This window comes from Capra hircus, chromosome 17 (assembly GCF_001704415.2).
Source record: "Capra hircus breed San Clemente chromosome 17, ASM170441v1, whole genome shotgun sequence".
Lineage (NCBI taxonomy): Eukaryota > Metazoa > Chordata > Mammalia > Artiodactyla > Bovidae > Capra > Capra hircus.
Genome location: NC_030824.1, coordinates 15,910,410 through 15,930,627, shown reverse-complemented (window position 1 = coordinate 15,930,627; position 20,218 = coordinate 15,910,410). Strand labels below are relative to the sequence as shown.

Here is a 20,218-nt window from a genome sequence, read left to right as displayed (position 1 = left end):
AGAGTTAAATCAACTTTATTCTGGAGGAAACAAAATAGCTTTCCTCAAACGTTTTAAGAGTGACTTTTCTTTTCCAGATTAGCCCATGGACTTGATCACAACGAGCCAAAACCTGCCACCAGCCCAAGCAATGTGGCATCATACATGGCAGCCAAATCTTACGGGTAGTATTTGTAGCTTGTGTACCCTGACTGCACCAGGAGAGGAGTAGTGACAGAAGGTTGTTCATTTGTGATTTGCCAAGTTCTCCACATTCTTACTGACTGGCTCTTTAAATCCCTTTTTCACCCAAGAGCAACTTCACTGAGCAATCAGGGAGCGGGGAGTCGCTTCAGTGCTTTATCTTACACGGTGGATCCTGAACGAGTCACATTTATGACAGTTTTCAAAAACAAAACCACCCTAGCTCTGTAGAGGGCCTGGAAAACAGTCTTGGGTGTAGAAATTGACTGTTTTTTGTTTTTTTTTTTACCATAGTTTGCAAGAGAATGGTGCGTCTGGGTCTTCTCTTAACCCAAGCCTCCCAGTTCAGACAACCTTCTTCTCTATCTGGTTCAGTTACTTTTTCTTACATGATTCAGGTACGAGCCCCCAAGCAAAATAACCACGAGAGAGACACAGATTTCACACGTGGCAGAATCATTTCCAAGTTTGGTTATTTTAATGCAGTTTCATTGTTCAAGGTAGTATGGATATGTTAAGTGGTTCATTTCCATCCTGCAGAAAACACTAAGAGTTTCTACCTTATGTAATTTTGTCAAATTCAAACATGACTCATTGACTGTTTTTTTTAAACATTTTCTTTACATAGCTTGACAAGATTTCTTTCTGGAACTTTTTTTTTTTTTTAAACCTTCAAGTAGTTTGGAAACATTTCCCTATTTGCTCCTTCCTCTGGGCACAGCCTTTCATAGTGTTTATCTCACCTTTACTGAGAAAAATCTCTGTTCTCCCAGTGGTAGTAGAGCTGCTTGACAAGAGGTGATCACAGAGAAATGAGGAGCAAGCAAGCTTGTCAACTACTTCTAATTCTCTTAATTAGTATGCTACGATCCACCCCAGCTTCTGCAAGGTCAGACATGCACGACAAGTACTTGGCCAAAAAAGCAGGATTCTAACTAGTGTAAAAATAGATTTTAAATAAAATAGAATCTCTATAGGAAAGAGAATTAGGTTAGTTTCCCATTCCCACTTTTGCTTTAAGATACCTACATATATATATATAAGTCCAAGGGGGACTTGTGGAATTGGTTTGCCCTAAGAAAAAATTGAGAATGTCTGAGTACATTCATGTTGCAGAGTTACAAGGTTCTTTGGGAAATGCTGTGGCAGACCCCACAGAAACGCATGGTGATTAGCCATACAGTTGGTGTGTGAACAGGTGACATGAAGACTTTTGGAGGATAAGGCCTAATCATAGGCTAAAAACAAGTTCTGAAGTGATCATTTGAAAACTTTGTCTAATTATAAAAACAGAAAAGAAATCCGTCATTTAACAGTGTGTCTTGTTAACCTATACAGCTACCTCTTTTGGAAGCTAGATTCCAACACAGGTCTTACTTTAATTTTGTTTAATTACCACATATTGCGAGATTTTTTTTTTTTTTTTGACATTTCTGTTTCTAGAAAAAGTACACAGACCCTCTGTTGGCCCATATAAGCATTACATGACTTTTTAAAGGGGCCTCTGTTAAAATTCTAATTTTTGAATTTAGCAACAGCCTTTTGGATATATCTTGAAAGCCTAACTGCAGATCTGCCCAAGCTCCTTCTAGTCACAACCTAAACACGTAGCCCAGTTTTTTGTAAACGCTCAGAAAATACTGATCCCAACAAAATACAGTCATCCAGTCAGAGGCCTTGCTCATACCTTTTCACATGGATGATAAATCTGCCTGTTTATTCTTGCTGGATGCTAGGAAATCCACTGAGGTTTGAGTCTTAAAGCAAAAATTAAGCCTCCTTCTCTGAGGTTCATAATGAGCTGTGGAGGCATCAAAAATAAACAAAGTAGGGACGTCACCATTTTTCCTACACTGGGTCCACTCAGTCTGCCCAGGGGCTGTTTGTTTTTCCTGGCAAGGCCTAGAGCAAGAGGAGATGGCTGCTGGTGACAAGCCAGTACTGGGTTTACAGACCTAGCCTCTTTTCATGTAACATTTAACTATTTCTTCAATTCCCCAGAGGCAAGAAGTGATGCCAATGATATGAGACTAATGCTAGGGCATTTTCATCAATCCTTGGTGGGCAACAGGAGCCTCTCTCTCAAGCAACTGCTGTGACTTCTGGCAGGTTTGGTGCCTTAGGACGAGGTAATATTACCTTTCAGGGGACACAAAAAAATCCGAGCTCTTAAACTGACCCCAGAACTGAAAGTCAAATACACCAACTCAATAAATACAACGGAAAAATGCACAGCAGCGTTGAAGCATCTATCAAGTAGGAAGGCAAAATGGTCATCAGAATGTCTGAGGTTAGTGAACTATCATGGTTGAGAAAAGCAGCCACCTTTGAAAACACTGCCTATTTCCCTCAACTCTCCTGGTCGTCAGCCCTCTACGGTCGTTACACCACACACTAGCAAATGAAAGATCCGAACAACTGTGGCTTGATCCTGACTTATACTTATTCAGGGTCCACACTCATAGTTAGCTGAAGGCCCCAGCACGCCTTCGCTGTGCCAGGGAGAACAGTCCTGGGGAAGTGCACTTCTCTGAAGATCACTTGCCCCTCTTGCTGCGGCCCTTCCTGGAGGACAGCTTCCCACTGCCCCCAGAAGACGGGGGGCTGGAGGCTGAGGCCATGGCAATGTTGATCTGTCCCTCCTGGATTTCCTGCCGGGTCTCAGCGGGCAGGTGGTTGATTTTCTGCTGTGTCTCCAGGTAGAACATGACATCTCGCAGCTGCTCCTGGATCTCGGTGATCTGCAGGTCCTTCTGGTCGCAGGTCTCTTTTAACACCCTCTCCTCCTCCTTCAGCCTGTTCTGTAGGAGGACTTGATTGGCTCGCAAACACTTGTTCATTTCCTGCTCCTCTTTGAGCTCCGTGGTGAGTCTGGCCACTTTAGTGTTTAGCTGAGTGCACCTTTCACAAAAACAAAGGGAGACAATGCACGGTTCCCATTTGCTGACAGAGCCCCTTTCTGCCCTGAGACTGAACAGAGAACATGACCTCAGAATCCACTCACGGCAGACTCCTCCCTCCCATGGCCAGGGGGTCTGCTGGCATTGCCACAGCTACCTGAAATCAGAATTCTGCTTCAGTTACCTCAAGTGTAGCTTCAGGACAATATTTAAGGATCAGAGATTTTTCAATAGCAGAAACTATTTTGTGATTCATGCTAAAATGTCTACTGCTTCTCTGTGTTGTTTACATGAGTGGCCTAGAGATGACAACTGTGATAAAGAAGTTATGAGGAAAAGTGACATTCTTAAAGAGTCAAGTGCTCTGACCTCACTGCATTTGCTGGAGAAGAGTCTTCAAGAAAAGGGAGTGCCTTATATGATGCTCAATCTTACAAGTAAAGAATGACAAATTAAAACACCACTTGAAATACCATTTTTATGTATCAGAATGCCAGAGAGCTCAGATGTGGGAAAAAGGGGCACTCCCACATGGTGGCACTAGAGTGTGAACTGATACACACTCAATGGAAGTCAACTTGGCAACATCTATGAAAATTAAAATTTCACCCGCCCTCTGACATAGCTATTCTACTTCCAAGAATTTATCCTATAAAATATTCAGGGTTGCACTAAATGACATATGGAGAAAGGTGCTTATTGCAACACTGTTTATAGTAGTAAAACATGTCCATCAAGGGGAACTGGTTAAAATTATTATGATTTTCATACATGTTACAAGGTATAGATCTAGGTGTGCCAGTCCAAAGGGGGGAAAAAAAAAACCCTCCCAAACAGAATATTTTACCAAACAGAATACCTAATATTATTCAATTTTTGTAGAAAGAAGATATATGTGAGGTGTTTATACAGGTACAGTAAAAGAGCTGGAACAAGAAGTATTCACTGGTGCCATTAAGAACCTCTAGATCAGTGGTCCCCAACCTTTTTGGCAGCAGGGACTGATTTCATGGAAGACAGTTTTTCCATGGACCAGGAAGTGAGGGGGGACGTGGGGACTGTTTCAGGATGTTTCAAATGCACTACATTTATTGTGCACTTTTTGTATTATTATTATATCAGCTCTACCTCAGATCATCAGGCATTAGATCCTAGAGGTTGGGAGTGAAAGAAAACTTTCAGTTTTAACTTTTAAATTCTTTGCAACAGTTCAATTAGTTAGGGCACTGAAAGTATAATAGGGACTTTTTTATTTTTATTTCTATTTATGTTGTAGTGTTGTTTTCACAACAGTTAACCCCCTTGGTGAAGAGTTTCTGTTGGAGTGATGAAAAATTCTAGAATCATAGTTGCACACTGTGAAGACACTTCATGTCACTGACTGGTATACTTAAAATGATTAATATGGCAAAATCTATGTAACACAGATTTTACCACATAAACACACCCCCACACTACTAAAAATATCCAGTTATTTGCTATGGGGGAAAACAGGTGAAAGGTGTATGGAAATTCTTAGAACTATCGTTGCAACCTTTTTTTAAACCTTAAATTTATTCCAAAATAAAAGATTAAAAAAACACAAACCAAAAAACCTTCTTAAAGGACAATTATCCCCTTTATTTTTTATCCATTTGTCTGGAGGCAAAAAATCCAATTATTTTTGTGAGTCTAACTTAAGCTAGAAAAGTAGTTTCATTTAATAGCAATTATCTTCCCAAATAATAGTAGTAGAGAATGTTCCTGCCATGTTGTTGATGAGCTTTTCGCTCCATATTCAGTATCTTTGGCCTTTAATTCCCAAGCAAAGCCAGAAGACACACCATCTCCAGCTTAGATGTGTCTTTCCTAACTGCCATTTCTCAGTCACCACGGCTCAGAGCAGCTCTGGGCAAAGGGAGATAGCTTTCTACAGGCAAAAACAGGAGACACTTGTGCAAGCATAAGCACTGTCATCAGGGGAGAGTCCTGTATTCCACACGGCATCCATCTGGCATGAAACACTGAATTTTTTCGTAAATAGGAAGTCACAGTAGGTCTGCTCCATATATAGGGAGACCCTTGAAAACTTGGTCATATACACACACTTGACAATAATGAGTGTATGTCCATGGGACTAAAGGAGATTCTCTGTTTATGGAGCCTGTTAGAATAAAACAGCTAATTAAGAGAACAGGTCAGTTATACCTACTTTCTTTCCACAGACTGCTTTTCTTTCAGGAGATCATTTAGTCTGTGCTCCAGATTATCACATTTCTCAATTGTTTCTTTAAATTTGGTCTTCATGTTGTTAATCTGAAATAGTAAACAGAGATCAGTTTTATTTCAAAGACAAAGCTGTGTGGCCTCTGGGGCTAACTTTACAATTTTCACCTCTCGACTACTTGTCTTTGACAAACCAAACTTAGAAAAGGTGAGACCATTATCTGAAAGAATTTCTGCAACAGGAGTAAATATTTTGAGAACTCTTTTTTTTCTTACCATTTCTCTCAACCAGGATGAAGAGGGATCAAAAGGTAGTGAATGTTGAGTGAAAATGCTAGAAGGTAAAGAGCTTCAGGCTACAGAGCAGGAGATGGTTTTGTCAGCCAGACCAGAATCTCCCATTCTTTTTTTTCTTTTAATTGAAATGTAGCTGATTTGTAATATTGTGGTAGTTTCATGTGTACAGCAAAGTGATCCAGTTATACATATATATTTTTCAGATTATTTTCCATTATAGGTTATTATAAGATATTGAATATGATTCCCTGTGTTATATAGTACATCCTTGTTGCTTATCTATTTCAAATACAGTAGTGTCTATCAGTTAATTCCACACTCCCCTTCCCATCCTCTTTGGTAAATATACATTTATTTTCCATATCTGTGAGCCTGTTTCTTTTTTATAAATAGATTCATTTGTATTATTTTTTAAGATTTGGATATAACTGATAATCATATATTTGTCTTTCTTTGACTTACTTTATTTAATATGATAATCTCTAGGTCCATTCATACTACTGCAAATGGTATTATTTCATTCTTTTTTATGGCTGAGTAGTATTCCATTGTATGTATGTACCACATCTTCATCTATTTATCGGTGATGGACATTTAGGTTTCTTCTATTTGTGTTGGCTATTATAAATAGTGCTGCTATGAACACTAGGGTGCATTTATCTTTTCTGATTAGAGTTTATGTCTTTTTCAGATATATGTCCAAGAGTGGGATTGCATGATCATATGGTAGCTCTATTTTTAATTTTTTTTAAGGAACTGCCATTCTGTCTTCCATAGTGACTGCACCAATTTACTTTCCTATCAATAGTGTAGATTTACTTTCCTATCAATAGTGTAGGAGGACAAGACTCTCCCATTCTTAACTCACTACTGTTTTTTACCTCTTGAGATCATATTCTAAAATTACACTTGACCCTTGAACGACACGGGGGTTAGGGAACTCAACCCTCCTCGAAGTCGAAAATTCAAGTATAACTTTATCATCAGTGCTCTGTATCTGAGGTTCTCATCTGTAGATTCAACCATCTGTGGTTCCTGTAATACTACAGTAGGCATCCACTGGAAAAAATCCACATGTAAGTGCAGTTCAAACCCATGCTGTTTAAGGGTCAACTGTATTATCCAAATAATCCAAAGGTACTTGTAACAGGTGATTCTAGCTGTTTGGTATGCTTTCCCCTCCAAACTCATTATTAATATTCTCATGTACTCTGAAGTCACATGCAACATAAGCAGTTCTTATTTTACTGAGTTTATATAAAGGCAATTTACAGAAAGAATTCATATTATACTGTATTAAAAATGTATGCCTCAACACCACTGGTCTAAAGACAGGAAGAAGATAGGTGGGTCATGGGGTATTAATAATAGGAAATGGAAGTGACTGAGAGTTTAAATCCTATGGCTCAGGCATTGGCTAGGTGTCTTATAGGTAGTATCTCATTTATTCTCTTTTTTTCCTTTTATTCTTTATTACAAGCCTATGACTTAGGTGTATAAACTTTTTACAGAAACTGAGGCTTGAGAAAAGTGAGGCAATACACCCCAAGGTCACCCAGCTAGAGTGATGTGAGTCTAGGACTGGACCCCAAGTTTGGGTTCAAAGCCAAGTTCTAAAACTCTCTCTGCACCAGACAGTGGGCCAAAGCTCAATAACAAAGGAAAAGTGACCTCTGGGCAAGATCTAAACTCTCAGCATATACTCATGCAACATCCATCATGCCAGAAAAAACGCTTTTAACGCTTTCTTTTTCAACATTTGCCGTATGGCCTGCCTAGCAGGTCTCTAACTGCACTGCTCCCTCTTTTTTAAAAAAATAAGAATAACTGCTTTGTAGTAATTAACTTTAGAGCCAACATTATTAAGTTGGAAGAACATGCAATTAAAAGGAGATTTCTAAAAGTTCTGCTATGTCATAAAAATAAAAATAGCTTTCAAATTACTCTAATTCTATTCGGTATTAATTTTCTCCTCAATATTGTTTTTAAAATAAGACCATGAGATCCTTTTGACCTTTTGCTCTTAAAGTTACTCCAATCAGTTCAGGGAAACTGGAGAGGACAGAAATAACCATCAAAAGAAACCAAACCAATGTTTTGGTGACTAAAGACAATAAGCCAAACACATTTAAATCAAGATGAAAAATACTAAGTGACCTCAAAAAGGTTTTTAATATTGCTAGAGATAAATGTTATGATGGTTTAAACTAGTGATTTAAAAAACATTTCTGACCATTAGCCTGCATTAAGAAACACTTCGTACACACACACACACACACACACACACACACACACACACACTCCTGAAACAGAAGTTTTACAAAGTAATATTAAATGATTCACTCTGATATCTATCCCATGCTGTTTAATAAAACTACCAGCTATGGCCCACCAAACTCAGTTCACAATCTACAACTGGAAAACAGCAATTTATATATGGAGCTAGAGGCTTAAAAGAAAAGATTTATCTTTTTTTTTCTAAGCTGTGTCATGCAACTTGTGGGATTTCAGTTCCCCGACCGGGGATTAAACCCATCCCCTTTGTCAGTGAAATTGCAGAGTCCTAACCACTGGACCACTTAAGGAATTCCAGAAAAAAAGTGGTATCTGGGAGAATTCACCTTTATAGATGACCTACTCTATGCTCTTCATACATGGCCCACTAAAACTAGGAACCTTCAAATGGGTATGAGCTTCATTCTGCAGAACAAACTTTGCTCACGCTGTAATAACTACACTAAGGCAGCGAGGGACTGGAATAGTATTGTAGAAGTCCACAGTGGATCTCAATCTTCAGCCCCTCTGCTCCCCTACATTAACTTTCTATGAGTCCCATGACCAAGAATCTCTGCCCGTGAGACTCACTATCACTGTTGCTCGTTTGCACGTGCACCATGGCTGGATGTGCCAACGGACAGAGGACTGGTCAGGAGGACAGAGGCAGGAACAAAAGGCTTACATCACCCATTAACTGACCTCTTTCACTAGAACACAAAATATCCTTTCCAAGCTTTGTATTTAGGGCTGCATTGGCCGCAACCTTATCCCTACCTAGAAGTAAACACAGTTTCACATTTTTAGTTTGCTTTCCATGGGCATGTGTTAGGGAATGCAGTTAATCCTTAAGAATCTTAAAAGGCAGAGAGGATCGTGAGCTAAGTTCTCAAGGGTCTGTACAAAGCACTTTAGGTGGTCACACTGGGACAGCCCATAGAAAAACTCATTAGTGAGGCTGCATGGCATTGCTGGTGCTCCTCCTGCTCTGCCTCTCAAGTGCTGTCAGAGGTACCTCCTTCCCATGTGGACTCCAATCAAGCCCCTCTAGAAAGGCACTGCCGTTGCTTAGAAGGTTCTTGTAAGAACTGCATCATGAACTTTTTGAGAGAGATTATTATAAAGCTGGGGGCATCCCAAGTGCTGCTGTGGGTAAAGAATTTGCCTGCCAGTGCAGGAGACACAGGAGATGCCGGTTCGAGCCCTGTATCGGGAAGATCCTCTGGCATAGGAAATGGCAACCCACTCCAGTATTCTTGCCTGGAAAGTTCCATGGATAGAGGATCCTGGTGGGCTACAGTCCATGAGGTTGCAAAGACTCAGACACGACTGAGTATGCACACACTATGCCTTAATGTAAGAGACCCGATTTCTTCTCATTTGTATGCATGTTCAGAAACTGGGACCCTTGAGCCTGGCATAAAGTGACAGGTTGGCCCTGCCTGCTAAGCTCTAGGATAATACCAGCTACCACAGAGGAGAGCCCCATATCTGGCTCTGTAGTTCTCCATCTGAAGACCCAGTTACTGGTGGAGATTCACAAAGTTACTAAAATAAGCATTTTTAAAATAACCATTTAAATCAATGATTTAAATTTAAAAGCCTTTATTTAAGACTAAGGGAATCATTGTCCCTAGATCTGGAGAATGGTTCCCAGAGCCCCAGTTATACATGAACACTCAGGTGCTCACTGGTTTTCAAACTCCTTTCTCTGGTACCCTCAGGTTTCCTTGTACATGCTGGAGACAAGGGAAAACCAAGTTGGTGGAGCTCTGGGCCACTCTGGGCTGGGCTTCTGCCAAATCACATCACTTTTCTCTTCTACCCACTGGAATAGTGAATGGCCTCTTCTTTGAAGGATTATCTTGTTAAATTTTCAAGACCACTGCCTGAGACCAACAAGGTGCCATGCTGACCACTCTAGCATCTCTGCCTAATTTTATTCCCTTCAATTTTAAAGCACCATCTTGTTGCCTTAGGAGCCCATATTCAGCTCCCCAAAGCAGCTGTTCCCAAGCTGACAAACCACTTGGCTGACTCAAATTACAAACTCTCGTGCACATACTTCTATTTTTTAAATGGAATTGCACAAGCCACTAGAAAACCTGACTGAGTACAAACAAACAACGTCCCAACCTCAAAATACCAAAATACTTAAGGCTTTAAATCCAAGGTTTCTTTCTTTCTTTCTTTCTTTTTTTAAGTACATACCAAGTGTCTGATTTCTTAACTTAGTATAGAGTAGGGCTCAGCACACAATAAGATTGTGTGCAGGGCTCAGCACACAATAAAATCTTGATTTACTAATCCTAGGTGAGAATATATGTCCACTTCCCTTCTCTTCAATTATGCTTAGTTGATTATATTTGCAATAAGTGTATTTTTGTCTCTTCTTCCTTTTCCTCTTTTTGACTAATTTCACTCTCATTGTTGTCTGGAAGTTGTTTCCTTATACAGCCTTCAGAGGCTAAGTCTCCAGTATAATGGCAAGTCAGGTGTTTATTGGAACCTTGATCAAGTTAGGTCACTGGAGTGAGCGAAGCGATTCCAAATCTTTTCTTTTTTCTACCCTTACTAGCCTCCACCTTTGTTGAGATTTAACTGACATAAAACAAAGGTTTCTTTTTTAGAGGTAAACCAGCTCTCTACCTATAGATGAGACTAAAAAGAAAGATTATAAGATCCCTTTTCCCCTGTACTCTGCCTTCTCCCACCCAACAGCAGGCTGTCCTAGCATGTGGCATTTCAGCAGTCATCAAATGAGAAACTTACTTCCTCTGCTGTGTCCTTCTCTATCCGGACTATCTTGTTTTCCCAGTAGATTCGTTGTGACTCCAGCTGGCTTGTTAGTAAATATGAATACTACAAAAACACAGAGAATGGACACCAAAACATAAGTTACCATTGTCAGTCTCTGAAAGTCAATTAAAACCTGATTTTTAATGACCTGAAGAAGAGTAAGAGGAACATTCAGAATGTATATTACACCTTGGTTCCACTCTACTCAATAAATTAGGGGAACACAGAGATGACAATTATACTTCAGTCCCCTCTGGGAGCTTACAATCAATCTAGTTAGGGACAGAGAAATGCACAATTTAAAAAAACCCTGGTTTCTGTTCAGGGTGACTTCAAGAAGAACCACATGGTTTTAAATCGAGTATAACTCAAATCAGCTAATCCAGCTACCCCTTCAGGAAGCTGTCCCTATCACTTCCAGCCTTGGGTTAATTGCCCCTCTTGGCTCCCACTGTGCCTATCATTAATAGCACTTATGACATTAGCACTTAATCAGCCTTTTACCAGGCTCTCTCCTTGACTGGACTGTGAACTCTTTGAAAGCAAGGCTATATCTTTATTTTTGTGCTGTTGGTGCCTGGCACATCCTGGATGTCAAGAAAAGTTTGCTACCCAAGTGCATGAATGAATGAACAGTGCTGTGTAACTACAGAGAAAGGACAGATGGCTTATGACAGTAGGATCCAATAGGATTTCTGACAGAAGGTGAGATTTGAGAGGACCCTTGACACCTTGACAGACAGACAAGAGGAGGAGACAGAAAGATTCCAGAGAAATGTGATGCTGTGGACGTTTAGGATTATCGCAGCCATGAAGTAAGGCCAGTGAGGCTGGAATGTAGGGTGTGGTGAGCTGGGGCCTATGCAGAGTTCTGGGGTATCACATCTAGAAATGTGAGCCAAAGAGTGGCAAGATCACATTTTGTATTTTGGAAAAGATCATTCCAGGAGACTGGAGATCTACTCATGTTTGCAGGCCACAGAAGAGAATGAAAGAGCCACAGAAAGAAGGGACAATTTGGGAGAATGTATGTCACTAGAATGTATGCTCCAGGAGGGCAGGGAGTCCATTTAATGCTAAGTTAAATAGAAGAGTAGTACATGAAAGAGTAGCTGACAGACAGCAACCCTCTATAGGTATTCACTGAATGAACATACTTAATTTGTAAGAGTTACTAAAAACTTAACACTAAAGACTGGAACTTTTTTCATGTCAATACAATATATTAATGGTAACAACTTCAGCTCTATTTTAGGCCATTTCACTGACTTTAAACACCTGGAGATGAGCAAGTTTTCAAATGTCCACTTCCTCCAATGGTTAAGGTATTTGTTTTTAAAGTAATTGTTTTGAAATTTATATAAAATAGGACTCATGTTAAACTTTTCCTTCCTTAATAAAAAATTTACATCAAGTTTACAGTTATGAGAAAAGTTTACTGCTATGAGAAAAACCACCAACTGTGCAAATTTTGTTGTTTCTTCACTTATGTGAATATCCAAAAATGGTTTTATCTATATAAGGCTTTATCTTTATCCAATTAGTAAACGTCAACTCAACATATACAAAAAAGCTTCTAGGCATGGAAAGATGCTATTGGGGACTCCTCATCCTGACCAAGTTTGCTCCATTTCCGACTGCTACTGTGATGCCAACAGGAAGATTCTTAACTTCTAGTTTTATCACAGCTACAGAGGATAACCCTAATACTGAATCTGAGAAAACTAGGAACATAATGTTGAAAATTATAAGGCTCAATGAAATTTCAGATTTCCAAAGAAGAAAATCAGATGAAATAAAAGTATTTTAAGAATCCTTCAGAGCAATATAGATATTTAAAACAAAAGCTAACACAGCGGGAAAATGGCAAAATTAAAGCCCAAACAACCTTTCAAGTTAGAATAGTAAAAAGCAGCAGACGTAGGTATTTAGTGATTAATAATATCTTACCTCTAACTGTAAGGCATCTATTTTCTCCTCCTGGCAAGTATCACCCTCACATTCATACTGTACTAGCTTTCCATCTGTTTTACTTGCAACCAGTCGATGGACATAATTATCTAAAGAAAAGAACAAGTCAACCAAGGCATGGTTTTTCAGAATGAAAAGGGTCTCCATAAACCTTTAACTTGGACAAAATTTTTGTTTTCACAGATCCAAATTAAATGCTGTGCAATATTTTTTTTAAAGTGGTTTAAATCACTTGAATTTTTAAAAAAAGAGTGAGAGGGCAGGAGTGTAAGTATTAACTCTCTTTAACCTGGGCAATGCAGGCAATTAACATATGAAACAGGGCCCTATGGGCCACCATAAGAACTGGAGTTTGCCATAGCTGTCAGGAAGATTTCAAGCTGTGAGAAAGGAAGTGGAGAGGTTCTGACAGAGATGTTTTTAGATAGAATGAGTCCAAACTAGAAAACAGAAGTGGTGTTCACCTCCAGCGTAGTCCCAGACTCGATGGTTGGTGAGCTGCATGGCATACGTGTGTTGGGTCTCCTCAAAGTGCTTATAGGCATGTCGACTCACATATCGTCCACATCCTATGTGGCCACATATTAAACAAATCCAAAGGTTCTGCCGGGAAGGAGGTAAGGTCTTCATTAGTGATGTAAAATTACATGACCTGGTGTATGAGGTGTATGACATTGGGGTGTATGAGGGGCCTGACGCGGGATGAGATTTAGAGATGTTTCTACAGGAGTTCTGAATAAGGAGACTTATTCAAACTTATTCAAATTATTTCAAATTCAAATAAGTCCCCTTATTCAAACCAGGGGACTTCCCTGGTGGGCCAGTGGTTAAGAATCCACCTTCCAGTGCAGGGTCCTCAGGCTGGATCCTTGGTCACAGAACTAAGATCCCACATGTCTCTGAGTAACTAATAACTAAGCCTGAGTGCCGCAACTAAGGCCCAGTGCAGCCAAATAAATAAATATCTTTTAAAAACACCCAAAAGGCTGCTTTTATGGGTCAATTAAGTTTTTCACTCTGGATTCTAAGGAACTCTATGTAAACAACAAGGCAAAATAATTTATCAACAAAAATCTCAGCCTTTTCCAACACCAAAGAATGAAAGCATAAAGTATTTTGTGTAGGAGTAAAATAGTTTGTGTATTTTATTTTTTTATTTTTTTTGCCTGATCCTCAACAGAGAGAGAAAAAAAATCTGTCTCAAAAAGAATTGAAAAGAATTTAAGTCACAATGGGCAGAAGAAAATCCCAGACAATTAAAGTTGTGTACATTATTCTTTTCCACCACTTGTTACTTACTTCCTGAACACCACACTCGAAACACTTATTTTCTTCTACTGGCTCTGGCGTTTGACAGTATCGGCAAACAGGACATCTATAAAGACCACCAAAAAAATAATGACACAGATTAAATGTAAAAGACAGCTGTTACAGAACCCCAAAGTCAAAAGTTCAATTTTATATACTCCCTCTCTTGCATAATATTTTTTATAACAACTAAGGCTATCAATCAAAAGACAAACACTTCCAAGCTATTCTCAAACAAAATGGAAAAAAAAAAAAAAAAGATCTTGATAAAGCTGAAGAAAAGGGAGAAATCTTGATATGCCCCATATCTTTTTCCACTCTTCTGCCTAAAGCTTAGGTAATCAAAGAACTAAATATTTACAGGTTACAATTAGAGACTTGAGACAAGTTATTTTTTCAAGTCTGGTTACCCATAATGTATTTTTACTTGCAATCTACCTTATCTCCACTTCCTAAAGTTTTAAATCATCCAATATGTACCCCTGTCCTCTCAAGGTTGCTCCTAAGAGTTGAAATTAAATTCTGTAGTAAATTTCACTAAATTAAAACAAAAATGTTAATATACTCACGAAATGCATATGACATTTTATCATACAATGAAGTTCACCTGGAAGAAGGTATCAGCACTTTGTGAGTACCGTTTCAATTTACAAAAAGCCAATAAACATGGCACAGAGGCCAAACTCATAGATATACAGAGAGGAAATGTGGCTACCAGGGGCTGGGAAAAGGGGGAAATGGGGAAATACTGGTTAAGAGTTACAAGCTTTCAGTTATGCAAGATGAGTAAGTTCTGGAGAACTGGTGTACATCAATATTGACTGTAACTGACAATATTATAGTGTTCCTGAAATTTACTAGAGGGCGGAGCATGGTCTCACCATAAAATAAAAATAGAAAGAAAAGTAAAAAAGAAAAAAAAAACGTAAAATGGTAAAGGTGTGAAGTGACGGATATGCTGACTTGCTTGGTTGTGATGTGTATTTAACAATGTTGACGTATATCAGGTCATCCAGTTGTATACCTTAAATACATACAATTTTTAAATTATTTATATTTTGTTTTTAATTGTAGGCTAATTACAATATTGTGACGGTTTCTGCCATACATTAACATGAATTGGTCGTAGGTATACAACTGTCCCCTCCCTTCTTGGCCCCCAGCCCACCTGCTGTCACAGAGCACTGGCTTTGGTTTCCCTGCGACACAGAGCAAACTCCCACTAGCTATCTTTTTTTACATATGATAATGTGTATGTTTCAGTGCTGTTCTCTAAAATCATCCCACCTTCTCTTTAGCCATTGTGTCCAAAAGTCCGTTCTCTACATCTGTGTCTCCTCTGCCGCCCTGCACGTAGGATCATCAGTACTATCTTTCTAGACTTCATATAAGATCAATAAAACTAAAAGCTGGTTCTTTGAGAAGATAAAACTGACAAACCAGTAACCAGACTCACCAAGAAAAAAGGGAGAAGACTCAAATCAATAAAATTAGAAATGAAAAAGGAGAAGTTACAGTGGACAACAGAGAAATATAAAGGATCATAAGAGACTACTGCGAAAAACTGTATGGCAATAAATTGGGACAAGTTGGAAGAAATGGACAAATTCTTAGAAAAACTGAACCAGGAAGAAATAGAAAATATGAACAAATCAATCACAAGCACGGAAAAAGAAACTGTAATAAAAACTCTCCCAATGAACAAAAGCCCAGAGCCAGATGGCTTCACAGGCAAATTCTACCAAAAGTTTGGAGAAGAGCTAACAACTATGTTGCTATAACTCTTCCAGAAAATTGAAAAGGAAGGAAAATTCCCAAACTCATTCTACGAGGCTACCATCGCCCTGATACCAAAACCAGACAATGATACCACAAAAAAAGAAAATTACAGGCCAGTATCACTGATGAACACAGATACAAAAATCCTCAAAATTCTAGCAAAATTCCAGCAAACGGAATCCAACAACACATTATAAGGATGATACATCATGATCAATTGGTCTTTATCCCAGGGATGCAAGGGTTCTTCAATATATGTAAATCAGTCAATGTGAAACACCATATTAATAAATGGAAAGATAAAAATCATATGATCATCTCAATAGATGCAGAGAAAGCCTCAGACAAAATTCAACACCCATTTATGATAGAAACTCTCCAGAAAGTAGGCACAGAAGGAACATACCTCAACATAAGAAAGGCCATATATGACAAACCCACAGCAAACATTATCCTAAGTGGTGAAAAACTGAAAGCATTTCTTCTAAAATCAGGAACAAGACAAGGGTGCCCACTCTCACCACTATTATTCAACATAGTTTTGGAAGTCCTAGCCACAGCAATCAGAGAGGAAAAAGAAATAAAAGGAGTCCAGACTGGAAAAGAAGAAATATATACAATTTTGACTGTCAATTATACTTCAATAAACTAAAAACATTTTTGAAAAAAATCTATTAATATTAACCCTTAACTCAAGACAAAGTAATACTAAGTGCCAGCCATGAATATTTGTGTCTGATGGGCAAACATGATAGAAAGAGGGTTACAGCTGAGGCTAAGTGAACTAGCACCACCAATGCTCAAGATATAACTAGAATCAATCTGTTACTCAACTGAATAAATAAAATCAAGGAAAGGAAATATGCAGGAAGAACACTAAGTTCTTGTCACAGATAAGGACTATGTTTGTCAAGAGAATACTAAAGGATTTAGCCTGTTTCTTTTTTTAGGATCAAAAGAGAAGACAGGAGAAATTTGAAAAAATGACAAAACTTGCAGGTAGGATCTCACAAGCGGTCTTGTCAAAGGTAGGAACTAGCTCTGTGTCATCCCTTCGGTCCATGTGGTGGCTGTTAGTAGTTGTGGGATAAGAAATCAACAATTGGGGCTTCCCTGGTGGCTCAGTAGTAAAGGAACCCACCTGCCATTGCAGGAGGCACAGGTCCGATCCCTGATCGAGGAAGATCCCACATGCCTTGGAGCAACTAATCCCACGCACCACAACTACTGAGCCTCTGCTCTAGAGCTCAGGAGCCGCAAGTATTGAGTCCACACGCTGAAACTACTGAAGCCCACGTGCCCTAGAGCCCATGCCTTACTAAAGAAAAGTCCACGTGGCAGTGGAGACCCAGCACAGTCAAAAATCAATATAATTTAAAACAACAACAACAACAACAAATGAATTCTGAAATCTAACTTTAAATGCTGTGCCAGAATGATCTTTTGAAATGTATGATCCTGAGAATCAAAAAGGAGAAAAGAGGGGAAATTACAAAAATTAACTTATTTGTACCATACAATTAGCACTCCACGATATATCATCCCATCTGTCTATTAAAAAATAACAGTTCATTAATTCTCCCTGCTTTCCCTTCAAAAATAAATATGAGTTGTTACCTTATTTTCCTGAGGAGATATTTGGGGGAAACCCTCTCAGAATGTCATTCCCTGACAAGAAAGTACCCTTCAAGGCCTGGTACCAATACTGTCTTCTGTAAGCAGCCCTTCTGGACCAACCCAGAGGAGGAACCAGCTCGATCTCTCATCTCTACCTTGAATTGTACACATACATGTGTGATTCTCCCTTAGGAGACTCAATGTCCTTAAAGAGGATCTGTGTTTTGATTCTCTGCCTCTCAGCACTGTGCATATCAGTTCAGTTCAGTTCAGTCACTCAGTCGTGTCCGACTCTTTGTGACCCCATGAATCGCAGCATGCCACACCTCCCTGTCCATCACCAACTCCCAGAGTTCACTCAGACTCACGTCCATCCAGTCAGTGATGCTATCCAGCCATCTATAGAGAGGCTTAAAACCCACTTGCTAAAGGCACTGTATGGTTTGGAAGGCGGTTGCCCAGTGGGTTGAATTCTGGTCCCAGTTCTGGCATTCTCTGTCCTGACACTCTAAGCATGCCGATCATTACCTCTGGGCCTTGGTCTCCTCCTCTATAAATAATGAGGAGGTTGGACAAGATGGTCCCTGAGGAAACGTGAAAATGCTATGGTTTTACAAAAATTAACGTGGGACTTTCTGATGGCACAGTGGATAAGACTCCGCTTGCCAATGAAGGGGACACAGGTTCAATCCCTAGTCCAGGTGGATCCCACAAGCCACAGAACAACTAAGCCTGGGTGCCACAACTACTGAAACCTACACGCCTAGAGCCTGTGCTCTCCAAGAGAAGCCACCGCAATGAGAAGCCCGCATGCAGCAACAAAGACCCACTGCAACCAAAAAAAAAGTTAACGTCTACTGAGAGTAAAATTGGAGTGGTGGGAAACAAAGAAGTATCCAGAACTGAAACGGGGTAGCAGATGGACACAAGATACAGACTAACACTATGGAACGCACACATCTCAGAGTGGCTTTATTCCAGGCAAATTTAAACCCAGACAATTCTCTGAAGAAATCCTAAATGATACCACAGAATTGACCAAGGACTCTACAGAACCAGGGCAAAATTATTTTCTGGTTAAATAAACCACAGGAAAGCCAGGGTCTACATATTTGCTCAGAGATATTTACTGAGCTCCTCCTACACACTATGTCTCCCCCTAAGTATGGAGGGCACAGCAGAGAACAGCCAGACAAGGTCCCTGCTCTGGAAAGCTAGCCACATGGGGGCAAAGAACTGAGACTCCTGTGGACTTTCACCCCTCCTCACTCCTGGGCTTTGGAACGTGACCTTTTGCTTCCTGGGTACACCCCTCCCCTACACCATCTTCTCTTGGGTTCCACCGGTCACCTGGCTAACTCCTATTCCTCTTCCCTGAGAGCTGCCTCTCGGACGAGCCTGGTGGGGTCAGGGCCCTATTCTCTAGTCACGGTGCTGCAACGTTGTTCCTTTGTAACCTCGTTTATCTGTGTGATTATTTGATTCTGCATCTTCTTCTCTACTGGGAAACCCTTGTGGCCAGCGTCTAATCTACCTTTCTAGCTAAGACTCACAATGCAGTCTGCAAAGGGAGCAGCAACTTTTGACCAGGGGAAGTAAAAGTACAGGTTACACCTCAGTTCTTTGCACAGTGCTCCCTTTCATACAAACAGGGTCTGTGCTGCATTAGGAAACAGGACACCACAGGTGTGTGTGTGCCTCATACTTAGTGACTGTTGTTACTACTGGCCACTAAGCCATCGATAATGATAAATCCAAAACGTCAGATGGGTGTAGCCTGGCACTCTGATAAGAAAGCCAAAGTCAAGGGTAGACATAAAGTACAAGTAATAAACAAGATTTTAGACCTAGATGCCCTTTAAGTAGAGGAGCCTAAAAGCTAAGCTTTACTCCCCCACCCGCTACTCCTTTCATTCTCTGGCTCTTGGAAGGAGAGAACGATTCATGCTGCTTTGGGACATTCCACAAGGATATTAGTCAGCATATTAAAAAGGAATTGGTCTACAGATGCTGACCCCATGTGAACTGAGGAAAAGCAAAGAAGAAATACAGAAGGCCCTTCCATGTGACCTCCTCACCACTGTGGTACCCAAGTTTATAAAATCAAATACTTGGAGTGGTTCTTTCTGGAGGGTGGCTGTTCTTAATTCTGGGAAAGAGTAATAACGAGCTCTGACAGGGAGGGGGATGAGCCCCTGCACTCACGTTGTGTCGTCCCAGCGCTGTAGACACTGGCTGTGGAAGCTGTGGTTACACAAGGTGGTGAGGATGCCGTTCACAGACTCGTCCATGCGCTCCAGACACACCGTGCACTTGGGCAGCTCTGTCAGGTCCATCACAGGGAGGCTGGCGCCCTACAGGGAAACACCCTGAATGAGCCTCACTCATCATCCACAGGTTCTAATTTTTCTTTTTTAAGGCAATAGTTTTCCTGATACTCTTTGACTCCTGGTAGGATGTTCTCAATATTATTGCTTTGTGAAAACAACCTAATTTGGTGAGGTTTTCATCCATGCAACAAATATTAATTGGTCGCCTCCTAGAGTCCCAGGACTGTGCTAAGCACTACGAATACCAAGGGGAACAAAGCAGATGAAGATCCCTGCCCTCACAGTGCTGACATTGGAGGAAGGGAGACTGCTGCCAGAATCTCATGTTACCAGACTCCTTCCTCTAACTCTAAATGGCCATGACCATAACAGAACACAAAGGAAGAAAAGCAGCAGTGTATCTGAATGATTTTCCATAGAGTAAATTAAAACTCAACACTTTCCACTATGTGATAATAGTATCAACAACAGTGATTTTTATTTATTTAGTACATACTTATTAAGTCTCTGCTTTGTGAGCTAGACAATGTTCTAGGTGTGGGACTACGGTGAGCA

The 20,218-nt window shown here is 40.0% G+C and overlaps 1 protein-coding gene across 1 annotated transcript in view; it reads right to left on the bottom strand.

Moving 5' to 3' along the window:
• BRAP (BRCA1 associated protein) overlaps positions 623–20,218 on the bottom strand; it is a 31,019-nt gene continuing 11,423 nt past the window's right edge. Inside the window, exons 7-13 of the mRNA XM_018061238.1 lie at positions 19,539–19,687; positions 13,929–14,004; positions 13,094–13,232; positions 12,609–12,718; positions 10,632–10,721; positions 5,275–5,378; positions 623–3,084 (exon numbers count right to left, since the gene is read on the bottom strand). Coding sequence (XP_017916727.1) covers positions 2,721–3,084; positions 5,275–5,378; positions 10,632–10,721; positions 12,609–12,718; positions 13,094–13,232; positions 13,929–14,004; positions 19,539–19,687 — 1,032 coding nt within the window. The 3' untranslated portion in view covers positions 623–2,720. The remainder of the gene's footprint in view (positions 3,085–5,274; positions 5,379–10,631; positions 10,722–12,608; positions 12,719–13,093; positions 13,233–13,928; positions 14,005–19,538; positions 19,688–20,218) is intronic.